The 13,767-nt window shown below is 36.5% G+C and overlaps 1 protein-coding gene across 2 annotated transcripts; it reads right to left on the reverse strand.

The window, feature by feature from the left end:
• Positions 1-1,096: 1,096 nt before the first annotated feature.
• On the reverse strand, positions 1,097-13,767 carry LOC115929557. Of its 2 annotated transcripts, none has more exons than XM_030998859.1 (3): positions 13,647-13,767; positions 3,601-3,975; positions 1,097-2,619 (listed from the first exon to the last, which is right to left on the reverse strand). In XM_030998859.1, exons 2-3 carry the CDS (start codon positions 3,929-3,931, stop codon positions 1,490-1,492), a joined length of 1,461 nt encoding a protein of 486 aa, XP_030854719.1. In that variant the 5' UTR covers positions 3,932-3,975; positions 13,647-13,767; the 3' UTR covers positions 1,097-1,489. The 2 variants fall into 2 exon arrangements, with proteins under 2 accessions (XP_030854719.1, XP_030854720.1); XM_030998860.1 differs by lacking the exon at positions 13,647-13,767 and adding an exon at positions 7,566-8,003.

Raw genomic sequence — 13,767 nt, forward strand, 5'->3', positions numbered from 1 at the left:
TAGACGAGCAATACAAACCATATTTCATGGTTCAACTTGATTGGAAGGTTACTGGTAATCACATAGTTTGAATGATTTCACCATATAGGAAATGGCAAAGATCAAGTAGCACTTATTAAGAACTCGGCAACAACAAAAATGTTTACAGTGTACCAATCACTAAAACATATTTTGCTCTTGATGTAAGGGGTTCAATGTGTGGCTATAATGTATTAAAAAAATATGAGCTTCAAATATTACTTCTATTATTAAAGAGATATTGCAAGTTAAATACAACAGTATTTCGTTTTCTTGAGTAGACTACCAGTAGTAAACGCACACGTACGTACTTGCATGAATAGGGCTTGCACGGAACTAAGTCGGATTTAGGTTCCGTGCAAGCCCTGCATGAGGGATTTAATGTTACCCTTTATTTTTGTCATACTCCTTAATCGTTTACCTATATAATGCCTGGTAAATATTTTTGGTTGATTTTATTTACCGGTATACATTCTAGCTTTACACTACACAGATCATTTTTTTTCGGATGATTGGTACACTTAAAATATCTCACCCATTTCTTTAAACCATGTTTAAAAATCCAGGTCTCAGACTGGCTACTTCCGAGGTAGCGGGTAAGTGGCTATGATAAAAAGAATGAACATAATATATTTCAAAGTAAAACAAATGTCCAGAATGCAGAAACTATTCTACTCTAGCTGCCTAAAAATAAAGCATTATAAAATAACATTAAGAGACTGACAAATGTACATGTAATAACGGGTAGTAATTGTTCTATACATTTGGTCCATGAAGGAATATTATGGGGGGAAAAGTCAACATAAACACCCCCCAAACAACCCATTCCCCACCGCCCATAATAATCCCCTGCCCCCCCCCCCAAAAAAAAAAAGAGATTTACCCTACAGCTCTATTACAAACTTACAAACACAATGAATCAGTGACAAATCAGCCAAGAGGAAAGTCTAAGAAGCACCAATCCAGGATAAACTAAAGCCATTGCATTTGGACAGTCCTAGACATGATCAATAAAGAACAAAGTAACAGGACATATTCTTACAATTCGAATCATGTAATAAATGTGGCAAGACAAGTAATCAATATATAATTCAACGCAATGAGTTTGATTACAGCTTTAAGGAATTTTGTAAATGAAGTCTTTCCCAAGTGTGGTCATTCTACATGTATATTACTAGTAGAATAAAGAAGATTGTGATTTTTTAAAGAGTTCAAGCGAAGTGAAATTTCACCAGCTAAAATTTACATGTACATCTGGTAAAAAAAAAGAACAAGTAATCTAAAAATGTATTGGTTAGATCTAAACTGATGCAACATTCCTGCATAATATAATAAATGTACATTTTGCCATGTAAGAGTATGCTCATACATAATACAATGTTGGTTAAAACAGTGTGGAGTAGAGTACAGCCTACTCAATGTCAAACACTCGGCAATGTGGCAAAGTCGCTGTGACTTGGTTAAAATGTCTTTACTTCGCTAATTGAGTGTTAAGATTTACTGTGGGCACTGATTGTTGTGTCACAGCTGAGTTTACAGATGACACCATATTTGATGAGGCAATTCCAGTGACAGGAGGCAGTATGGAGTTTAGCTCTGAAGCAGGTGCTGTAATTTTGTTGATCGACAGGGAGTTGATACCAACCTGGGTTGCCTGTTGGTGCGCTTCAGTCTTAATACCACACTCTAGTTTTTGGATCTTTTGAGAGACCATCTCCATTGCACCAGGGGTCATGTAACCCTTACTGAGTAGGTGCATAAGAGGCCTCACTTCGGATTTAGATTTAATCCCATTTAACATGTCTGTGTTCACCTCGCTGGGTCCAATACGAGGCATCTCTGGGTGGGAACGCACCCGGTCATATGCTCCCCGGGATGTGATATGAAAGAGAAGCTCACAAGATCGCTGCTCAATCTTTTCAAGTTGTTTCTCCATGCGCTTGCGTCTCTTGCGGTTGTTCTCCTTTCTCCTCCTCCACAAGCGCCTACGATCTGCCAACTCTGCAGCTTCTGCTGTGAAGCTTGTCTGAAGGTGGGAGAAGGTCTGGTTGACACTTGCCAGGGTAGATAACACCTCATTGTACATCTGATCAGTCCTGTCAAACAGCTGTTCTATGTAGGCTAGCTCATTCTGCCACACTATAACGCTGTTATCGCTGGATGTCAGCAAGGTGCCCTTTTTGTGTAGCAGCTGCTGCCGTACACTGGCAATGCGGGTTGCCATGTTCTCAAGCTCTTTGGACGTGGCTTCACATCGCTTCACATCCTCACTTTTACATTTGATGGGGACACTGCGGTAGCGAGCAACATTCTGTGCAACCCCACTGTTTGGATTAATGAGCAAGTTATGTACTCTAGTCTCCAGGTTACCTATGTAGCTGTGGGTATCCCACCTCCACTTCTGTTGCTCTAACAGGTAGCCATGAAATTCCTTCTTGGAAGCAAACTTGTTGAAGTCACTGTTATACAGTTGCATGGCTACGTCGTTGTAGAAAAGCTGTCGCTCACTTTGTGGATTCTGATGTAAAAACTCGTTGGGGCACTTTTTCATTTGGGACATTTTTTGGGAATTGCTGTTGTTGAGTAATTGGCCTAAGTTACCTGCAGAGAGAGAGGAACAAAAAAGGAAAATAAAACAAATGTTACGCCATTTTCTTTACACTTTAATTGCTCAATTGTTAAAAATGAGATGTCTTTACATGATAAAAATTTGCATCATATAATGCGATGATTAGGTTCATGTGAATGTTTCTCATTCAACTTATGCCCTGATGCTCCAGAATGACAGCACCATAAGCACTATCACAGAATAGCATGCACAAAACGTGCTGATGTTTATTGATTCATGTGGTCCCTTGAGACGGGTGTAACTTTAAATCAGATTAGTAAACTTCCCTGAAAATGATAAGAGGTACATTTAATTCAGGGTCACCAAAAATTCACACATCAGACCAGATGTCTGCTGTTCCTCTATTTGGGGGACATCCCTTGCTCTCTGGAGTATTGAATCAAATCTTCAGATGCACTTTTAATCTTACTCAATAGGCCTGTTTTCATCAGCTCGAGATTGCCAAATATCCCGCTATTTCAACTATCCTGATCGCAAATCATCCAGTTAATTTGCATCTCCATCAGCCCAAAGTTATAATTAGTGGGATATATGGTCAAGATAATCATCCCAAGATATCTTGGGCTAGTTTGCAAAATATCCCGCTATTTGTCCGGTGCGTCTTAACCAGCCCGAAGACTCGCACTATACGCAAACGCTGAGCAAAATATCTTGAGCTTCAAGTTTCGAGGTCGAGTCGATGAAGACGCGATTTGTAACTTCAGGATTATTTCCCAAATGCATTAGTGGGACAACTTAACAAGACTACAAAAAAAAAATTCCAATGCTTTATAGCTTGATATCTGTCAAAGCAAGCAATGTCCTCATATCTCCAAATGTATTGTCTATGATGACTAACATTTAAAAATTAAAATAAATAAAAATGGGTAACAGTGTAATAGATTCCCCATGGGGCCCACCCAAATATCAGATGCAACTTTTGCATTCTCATGTGGGAGCACATTAAAACTCACCCTGTAAGTTGTGATGAGGAATACTTGGCATGGACACATTGGGCATCGAAACACTGGGCATGGATGCGTTGGGCATGGAGACATTGGGCATAGACACACTCGGCATAGAGACACTAGGCAGAGACACATTGGGCATGACGGGTAGGCTAGGCACGTTGAGTGGAGGATAGGGCAAGCCAGTTGCTAGGATGTTTGGTTTGACCTCCTGTGTAGGAGGTTTATTACTGATCATGGGCTTGATGTCTGTGATGAGCCCTGTCTGGGGCAGGTTGAGAGCGGGGTGTACCTGGTTCAGCAGGCAGTGGGAAAGGGGCTGGGGCAGAGTGGACATACCTCACTCCTCACTCACCTCTGTTGGATCCTCGTCAAGTCACTCTGGAGTTGCAAAAGAAACAAGCAAGATTGAAAAGTTTTAAATTGATAATAATTGTATAATTATTACATCTTGGCAGGGTTACATAATGACTGAAGATCTTTAGGATACTGTAAATGCCAAGTTGCCAACATTCAAAATACACAGGGGTGTGAGGAGCTGTCAAATTGCCCCTGAAGACTTCAAGCCTCTCAATTTTCAATTGAAGTCATATATTTTATTTTTTCTTAAAATTAATAATGGGGGGGGGGGGGAGGGGGGTCAATTTAAAAACAGCATCTTCTGAAAAATACAATATCTATAGGGCTATTATGTGGCAATAAATTAAAAAAATTCACATGGCCTTGGAGAAACATAACTTGGGTTTCAAGTTGCAGAGGGAGACTGTTCCTTCACATCTTAAATGTCACACAACATTGATACAACAATTCAAATATATGGCTACAACTTGTTATTCATTTTCCAATCAACTGAACTGCAAATCATTATCATTGTGATAAAAATTACATGTACTTCTTCTTCCCTCTCTTTCAGCATCATTATCATCATCAATACTGTCATCATCATCATCATCAAATGCCGTTAACTTGTTTGAATATACTTTATAATCAATACTTGATATACAATGAAGCTCAGTGTACTCACAAGGCTCTATTTTGTTCTTCCTCAGATAACAATTTAGCCCTTAGGATAACTTTACTAATTGACAATTTGAAATGTAGTAATGTACCCCCAACAGATTATTTGAAAAAAGAAAAATTTGGGGACCAAACTTGCTTTCATTGAATTTAATCATTGATTTTGAAAGTGAATCATAGGCAAATCGTAAATTGAGAGAGAATTCAGAAAGAGAAAGAGAGAGGGAGAGAGAGGGTTAATTCTTAAATAATATTCTGTCTATTCTGTTCCAACTGACATCTAAATGTACATGTACATGTACGATATGACTGTCATGTCATTATTTGATTTTGATCACATTTTTTTTCTAGCTTCAAGAGCTAGTAAATCTTAAATTAGATGTTCTAAAATGATTTTTTTTTTAGTTCTGCTTTCCATAATTTTCCAAAAGCTTAAATTCAAAGTGGACATTTGTCTCAGACTAACCCCTTTCTTTCTACCTGATACAAAGTCAACAAAATCACCTATCCCTTTGGAAGTCAGTATTATCCCATTGTAATGCATACTAGAGCATACATTAATTATGTGTATTGCTCTGAGCAGGCAGGCTTACATGTACATGCACTGCACAAGTCTGAAGTGAAATCACAGCGGTAATTTTGTCCAGAGGATATATAGAGGCTGCTATTTTCAGCTATGCGTGGGGGGCTTGATAGGGGGTAGGGTCAAATTCTGCTCCCAGACTCTGGCAAAAATGGCAGGGGTGCTATGTGTGTGGATTAAATTTCAAATGAATCCAAGCATACTGCTGTTTGAGTAGGAACATATCGTTTGAATGAACTGCATTGGAGGAAAATGTTGGGGGACTTTGCACACATACAGTTTCCTGAATGAGGCGCATGATTTATGGATCTATATATATATAGAATGGTTAAATTCCAACCGCACCAATATGTAATGATTCAAAACTATGTAGATCCTGTAGATTGATGCATATAAATAGCCACAAGGTCTGATTTATCCATGACAGAGAGTGTCAAACATAATGAACAAAAGGTCTGGTGTTCATTGGATATGTCATTCTGGCACATTTGAGCTTTGGATCCCCCTTTTCTCCTCACATTAGAAAATACACTGCATTCAAACATACTGCTTCACAATTAGGATACAGTTTTGAAAGAAATTACATTAAAAATATATATTATTGCAGGTGATTTATGATTAATGAATTTAGAGACTTAATACATGTGTGATTCTCATTGAAACTATTTTTATAAGAAATTATGATGATTATCGAAAGTTATAACATAATAATAACAATAGGTAATTGTAATAATGATGATAACAATGTATCTAATGTGCAGTAGCGTACGCAGTTTTTTCAAGGGGAGGGTTTTCAAATCGGGCCCAAAATTTCGCAACGACTCAGCCAGCCGCTAAATAAGCGGGGGGGGGGGGGGGGGGGGGGGGGGGTAAGAGGACACTTTTTTTTGGGGGGGGGGGTCTTGAAATTTAAAAATTTGACATTTTGTCCAGTGGGGGGGGGGGGGTAAGGTCACCTTTTTAAGGTTACCCATTGGCAATTTTTTTTTTTTAATTAAAAAAAAAAAAAAAAAAAATCAAAAGGGGAGGGTTTTCCAAAATAACATGTATACAAAAAACATACACATAAAAAAAACTCGAGGGGGGGGGGGGGGGGGTTTAACCCCAAAACCACCCCCTGCGTACGCGCCTGCTAATGTGTATAGCGCAATTTCCATGCACATGTTCAATATGACATTCTTTTTTCTCCTGTGCCACACTCAAATACATGTATATTGTAATAAGAGAATTTAGCAGTTAATGGGTACAGAAATACTCCATTTCCATGGAATTGTACAAAGATATTACATGTTCAGTATATACAATTAATACATGTATGTACATGTTAATCACCTTTAAAGGAAAATGCAGCCTTAAGAACAATTTTAACTCTAAAAGAGAGCAGTAAAATCGGAGGAGACCGGAGAAAGTTTGAATGACAATCAGACACAAAATAAGAACGATATCATTTTTTTGGAAATTGTAATCACTATACATGTACATGCACGTTTATGGGAATTTCAAACTGGCTGACTTGGTAACTTTTAAACTGTGATGTAGTGATGGACAACTTTCACATTTGTTTTAACACACAAAACTATTAAAGTGTTAATGCTTTTGAAAATTATAACTCGGGAGGTTCATTTCTTTTTGGAGGACCTACATGTACATGTATGATAATATGCTATACATTAATATATTTTGGGTAGTGCCGAAGGGATAAGGCACTTAGGAGAAAACATAAATTAACAATATTTTCATGACAAACAGAAGATCTGTCTGTGCAGGTGCTGTGCCTACCTCCATGAAATGGCAAATTTGAGGTTTGCAAAGATTTAGTGATCTCATACATGTATGTCAAACAGTCATAACTTTCTTCTTAACGGTCTGATGTATCATGTTCGCAGACTTTCTCTATTCTGTTCATCTTATTTTCTGCTCTTTAACCCAATGAACTTATTCAAAAGGTTGGATTGCCATGTCAGTTGACATACATGTACACTTAAATATGATAATGCTGGAATGTACATAAAGTCTTTTCATCTTAATAACACACTCTTCTTCTTTCTAAGTACGTATTTTACATCATTAAAGAAAGAATACTTTTAATGACGACTGTGTTTGCAGCAATACCCTTCCATGAAATGCAAATATGTCATGTAATGATTCAATCTAATCTGAATACTTAACAAAACTTTCACAAATCTTGAATGCTTGCTAATTCACAAAACGTTCTTAATGGTAGTTAAACATTATTGCTGCAGGTACATGTACATTATGCTGTTTAAAAGATAAGTTGCAATAAATTAATTTCATACCGTTACATTATTACACCTAATATGTAAAAAAAGAATATGTAAAAAAGAATATATATTTTACAAACGATACTCACAAGTCACAACAAGCTTTTACATTGTATCATCCACACAGCAAAGTTCCATTCAATTTCTGTGGCACTGTGAATTTATCTTCCTTTTCCCACACTGAGTCAGTCCTAAGCTACAGACAATGCAGAATTGTGCTGCTTGTTCTCAGCCAACAAGAGACTTGAATAAAGAGCTGTCTACAAAATCTGTGGCATATAAAATCCTGGTAGGGGTCCTTTTTGTTGGTGGAGCCCAATCCCCAGCAAGCAGAGGGCGAGTCACTGCATACTCATGAGGGCAAGAGGGCATTCTGTGGGGGGTAAGCTGGGGGGCCTTGAATTTCCATTAGTTGCAAACAGGGAGGGGTCAAAGAGCAGCGTGGCTCAGGCTCTATGAAAGATTCAATCAATGTTTTCCCTTGATGGCGAAGCATTTATAAACATTTCTCAAAATGTGATGCATGTTGCGTGGGAAGGAAGCGTGAATATATTTCATTATTCCCTGCTGGTTTTCAAGACTTAAAAAAAGAGAAAACTGTGATCTATTTATCCCAGGAATCTGATGAAGTAAAATGCATGAAGAGCATGTCTTTATCTATGCAGCTGCATACAGTACATGACATGTACATGATATTAAAATAAAAGAAAGCAACATTAATAAAGAATTTAAAATGAATATACTACAAGTTACATCAAAAGCACCGTGATACATGTAGCATACATTTCTAAAATATAAAAAATGTACTTTCTAAAATACATGTGTGTTTATCACTTTAAGACGAGACAAATATTTTTTTTAAATAACATAAGCAATGCATTTACAGAAAATTGAGCTTTTCAGAGTTATAAAGAACAAGTTTTTACTTTCATACATATACACTGCAAATGTACTTTTACTTACTGCTTGTGCTTGAAAGAGCGCAAATTTAATTCCGCAAAATAAAAACCGTAACTATGCTACAAGTGCTACATACCGGTACTCATACATTTTCCTGTACATGCTGCATATCCGTAACTAACCCTGTAACCAACCATCTCGGATCCTTGGCCGATTGTTGGCCGATCAGATGAAATTGGATAATAAATTCTGATCACCGATCACCGAAAATGATTGGGAAAAAAATTGGTAGAATTGGTAGAAATGCCAAAAATTTTCAATTTTGGGGCTACCAAATGCTAAAAAAGCATGCATACTTGCGTAGTTGGGATTATTTTGTCATTTGGAGTTGTTGTAGACCATTTTTGTTGATATTTAGTGCCTTTTCATGACTTTGAAATTAACATTATTAGTCTAAGAGAAGAGGCAAAACATGCGAGCCACCATCTTGGATTATAATGTAGGCACACATTTTTTTGTCCATCGTCAATAAAATCCAAACTGGCAGCTTGCATGTTTTGTCTCTATTCTTTATTAGACTAATATTATCAATTTCAAAGTCATGAAAAGGCACTTAATATCAACAAACATGGTCTACAATAACTCTAAATGACAAAATAATCCCAGCTATGCATGTTTTTTTTTAGCATTTGATAGCCCCAAGCTTGAAAATTTTACGCATTAAAAAAAAGATCATAATTTTTGCCGATACCAATCAAAGGTGCGAGGGTGTCGCTCTGATCTTCCGATCCGATTAAAGCCCCAACTTACAGTGTTATCCATAACAATGATAGGTATATTGTATACCTTTATAATGCACTGTATACACAAACAAATTAAACAATCAATCAAATTCAAAGCTTTTCAATTTCTTTCATTTTTGTTGATAAACAGCAAAATATGCAAGTTGTACATGTACACACTTCACTAATATTATTGATGGGGATACAGATAGCCTGTGAGGGAAAACCAATCTTGATAGAGCTAGTAGGACTTCTCTAGAAGAAAGCAGAAAAGTCATAGAAGCATGCTGCAATTGCAGGACAATCAACCCCTTATAATAAGTTCATTTGAATTGAAAGCAGAAAAATCACGGAAACAGAATGGCAAAAGTTGGTAATAATTCGGACAAATAAGAAAGTTACCAATGTTTCGCATCACTACAGCTACATACATGTACATGTACTGTATGTATGTACGTGAAACTCAAATTGGTAATATGAATTTGAGTGATGTATTAGTCTCCTGTTTGTTGTGTACAAGAATATCACTAGGGTAACTCCCAAGTGCCTTCACCCTTGAGGCAATACAATGGAGATTATATTATTAGAGGTCCTCTAAAAGAAAAGACTATCCCGAATCATACATCATTGGAAAATTGAAATTTTAGTCATTCTGTGAGTTGCAGCAAATGGGAAAGTTGTCTGTCATCGCATATAGACATCATTGATTCAGCCAATATGAAGAACCAATACCTCACCTCAAGAAAGTACTTTAGTTATTCTGAAAGATCTTTTGTATTCTTGCCCATTAATTTTCTTGACCACGCGATGTACTTATATAATATTGGATGGCTTTGAGTGTGATACAAGTAAATATTGTCACACAAAAACAAAGCCATATAATATTATTATAATTATCTATATGAGGCTGACTAGCGAAATAACAAAATTTGATTTACCTTGGTAAATATGGCTTTGTTTTTCATAGTTTTGTGTGATATTGTTTATGTAGCGCACGGTGCGTGCATTATATGTACACGTAAAACAATGTGTGCTGCCAAGAGTTTGGTTGTAATAATTGTTCCTCATAAACCAAGGGGAAATCGTTTCATCCGTTTCCAGACCAACACAATCGCAATGAAATATTCAAGCTATACAATGTAGCAGCTCGGAAGGTGGAATTTTTTTTGAGAATAAGTAAAAGTATGACAGGAAAAATGATGTGATCTGATCATTTTACAGTTTACAGCACAGAAACTTACGTACGCAGTAGCGGTCAAATCCATTTGATACGTCACAGAATAGGCCGTGCGCAAACACAATGGCGACGTACTGAAAATTCTCAGAACCACAAAACATGTACAGTAGTTTGAGGTTAATTCCCCTTTAATGAATTAAAAAGCTCTTCTTAATTCCCCTTTAATGAATCAAAAAGCTTTTCCAACTAACGGTATAGCTTGGTGCATGATACATGTACAAGTTTGCCTGGTACGTCACATTATCGGGAAAATGGCTGCGCCCATCTCATGATAAAAGGCATAACGTTACAAGAATATCTTCAAGTTCATTTATTCATTTCTCTTGTTTATTTATGTAGAGGCAGGAATAAATCTCATATTTCAGCACACCTACATTTATTCTTGCATGTTGCATGGCCTTTAGCAATATTGTTTATCTCTAAATGTGAATATATGTATAGAATCACATTGTATTTTCATGGGCAGGGGGGGGGGGGGGGGGACCTGTCCCTCTCAGGCTGATAGAGCATCAAAATATTCTACCTCTTTCAATCTGCACTTCAAGACATGAGGTCATCATAAGAATGTACCCCAAAACTAAGTGTGCCAACTCTACATCAAGCTCTGATGAGTCTGTCTCTAATATAATAATAATAATAATAATAATAGCCTAATAATCCACTCAAAATTTTATTAAACCGAAATGGAAATGGAAAGATGTGAAGATGAATAGTGATACTGAATGTTTAATGTACACTGACGATTTTACACACAAGTAATACATTTAAAAACTTGAGATCAAACATGCATTGTCCATTTTGGTTAGCTGTAGCAAGTCAAAAACTATATCAAGGTTAGAGCTGCAACATGAGTTAAACTTCAAGAGCCAAGTTTATTTCTTGACCCCCTGTTACTCACTTATAGACCATTTCTTATGAATGTTAATATTCATGTAATATAATTCTACATAAACATGCACACATCATGTTCTTAGAATGAAAGCACTATGGCAATCCTACCTTTCTAATCAAGTTGATTTGAAGGAATACATACAAATCGGAGAAACAAATTTGGGGGAAATGCATTATGCAGCATATAAGTTAAAATCAGTATAACAGACTAAAAGTTGTAAATGGGATAAGATTCAAATTGACAAATTGGCCAAATCCCTGAGATTTAAGGTCAGTGATCTCTTGATTCTCTTCCATTATCTTTTTTCTTATTCTCATTCAAATTCAAATAATCTAATTAAAAAATAAGTTGAATTTTCTTTTAGGAGAACAACTGCAACAACAACTATTCATTTAAACTTTCACTAATGTTAATTATCGCTCATAACTCTTTAACTTAATTCTTTGACAAATCAGCAACATTTCAGAGATGTAGTGTTACTGATCTCTTCCATTTGTTAATATATATATATATATATATATATATATATATATATATATATATATATATATATATGTATGTATTCTTTTTTTTATATTTCAAATTAAAAAAATCCAATTCAAGAATAGGTTGAATCTTCTTTTAGGAGAACAACTCCAACAACAACTTTCCAATTGAATATTCACTAAATGACACTAATGTTTTATTATCACTCATACATGTAACTCTATATCTTCAAACTTTTACAAACTGTTTTTCTGATTTTATATTGAATTTGGATGTCAAAACCAACCTAACAATTGATTCTGACTGAAAAGATGGCCTGATATTGGATTTAAAATCACAAGTGACCAAAACGACCATATTTTATTGATGGGGGTCAATTTGACCATTATTTTTTCTAGCATCAGGGCAGGTTTTTGACATAGAACAAACTCATCAAATCTTCTTTGCTGATAAAAACGATTGGAAAAATTACAACTGGCCAAAAGCGAACATAATGGTTAGTTTGGGCCAAACGGTCAATATTAGACAATTTTTTTGATCGGCGCATAATTACCCATGTTAAGGTATTCAAATCTTCGCCATTAAAAACTTTGATTAAATCCCCTCATCTCCTAAACTAGGATAACAAAGCCTAGCAACAGCTGACAAAATGTTTACTTTTTCCCATGATGCATCACATGAAATTGACTGAACACTGGTGTCGCTAGATGGCGTTGTGGATTGTGAATCCAATATATTCATGCATTTATCTATTTTTATTTTTTATTTTTCTTACTACTTGGAAAGTTGGCCCTTTCTTACAAATTATCCTAATCCAGTTCACATCCTGCAATCAATCACAAAGTTACAAAAGCCTACATGTAGATGATGATTATTTTCAGACTTAGTTTCAATGGTTATCAAACTCAAGTTTTGATGCTGCTGATTCAAATCAATTACAAAGAACTCAACTTGACTCAACCATACCGACAGTAGGGTGGGGTGCGCTTGCGTACTTGCATGAAGTTAGCGAATGTAATCTCAGATCCTCATTAAATTCATGCAAGTAATTCACATTATGAATTGATGATGATCATTATTGACGCTAACTTCACGCACGCGCGCTACTGTAGGTATGCACTTGTATTGTGCAGTGGTTTGTCGTGAAACCTGTGAGAAAGTGTATACTAATGTCTTTGTTTCTGGGAAAAATACTCCAAAAAAGATAAGAAAATTGACACGAAACAGGTAAGAAAGATAACAACTTTTAAATCATGACCATCATTTGAACAATTGTGGAAGATTTCGATGATTTTTGTTGTGTTATAGTTGGGTATCTCCACGCCAGAGTCACAGGTTCAAATGGTCACAGTTGTGAACAAGCGCCCTACTTTGTTGCGGATACGAATTACGATATACGCGTACTCTCATCATCTGACATCTATGACTCTGCCGAGACGTTTGGCTTAACCATGTTAACGGAATTCCTCTCCAGTCTTGGAGTTAGAGGAGAGCGTCAACAATAATTTATATGTCAAACTGCTTAAAACATTTGAATCTTTCTGTCTACTACTTTACTATTAAAGTGTAACATGGCATGCCATTGGACTGTGGCGAGCGAGCGAGCGATGCGCCCTGGATCTTGATTGATCAAGCGACCGTAACCATTTGGCATTTCGCCTTCTTCGCCTGCAATGAACGATCATGATTATCCCCCTCATGATCCGTGTACACATGCACCGGGAACTTGTCAGGAGTATGCACACCGGTAGCGGGTACGATCTCCTGCATAAAATCAGAAATATCACTCATATTACAAGCGAGTTGCATGCTTTTATGTACATTTTCTCTCAATCCACATACACTCATAGCACCAAAAATAAGTTCTACTTACAAAAAATGAGTAAATTCGGGCCCGCTATCCTTGATCAATAGCAAAATTATGCCCCGAAAATCAGTAAATTCAGTAGTTATACGAGCGGATGATGTCCTCCGGAATCACTCAGTCGCTGATT

This window comes from Strongylocentrotus purpuratus, unplaced genomic scaffold (genome assembly GCF_000002235.5).
Source record: "Strongylocentrotus purpuratus isolate Spur 01 unplaced genomic scaffold, Spur_5.0 spur5_scaffold_5, whole genome shotgun sequence".
NCBI lineage: Eukaryota > Metazoa > Echinodermata > Echinoidea > Camarodonta > Strongylocentrotidae > Strongylocentrotus > Strongylocentrotus purpuratus.

Excerpts from the sequence above, each read along its gene's own strand:
- LOC115929557 (XM_030998859.1), bottom strand. The coding sequence starts at position 3,931 with ATGTCCACTCTGCCCCAGCCCCTTTCCCACTGCCTGCTGAACCAGGTA. Across the intron at positions 2,620-3,600 it reads TCCTCATCACAACTTACAGG|GTAACTTAGGCCAATTACTC; the intron begins GTGAGTTTTAAT and ends CTCTCTCTGCAG.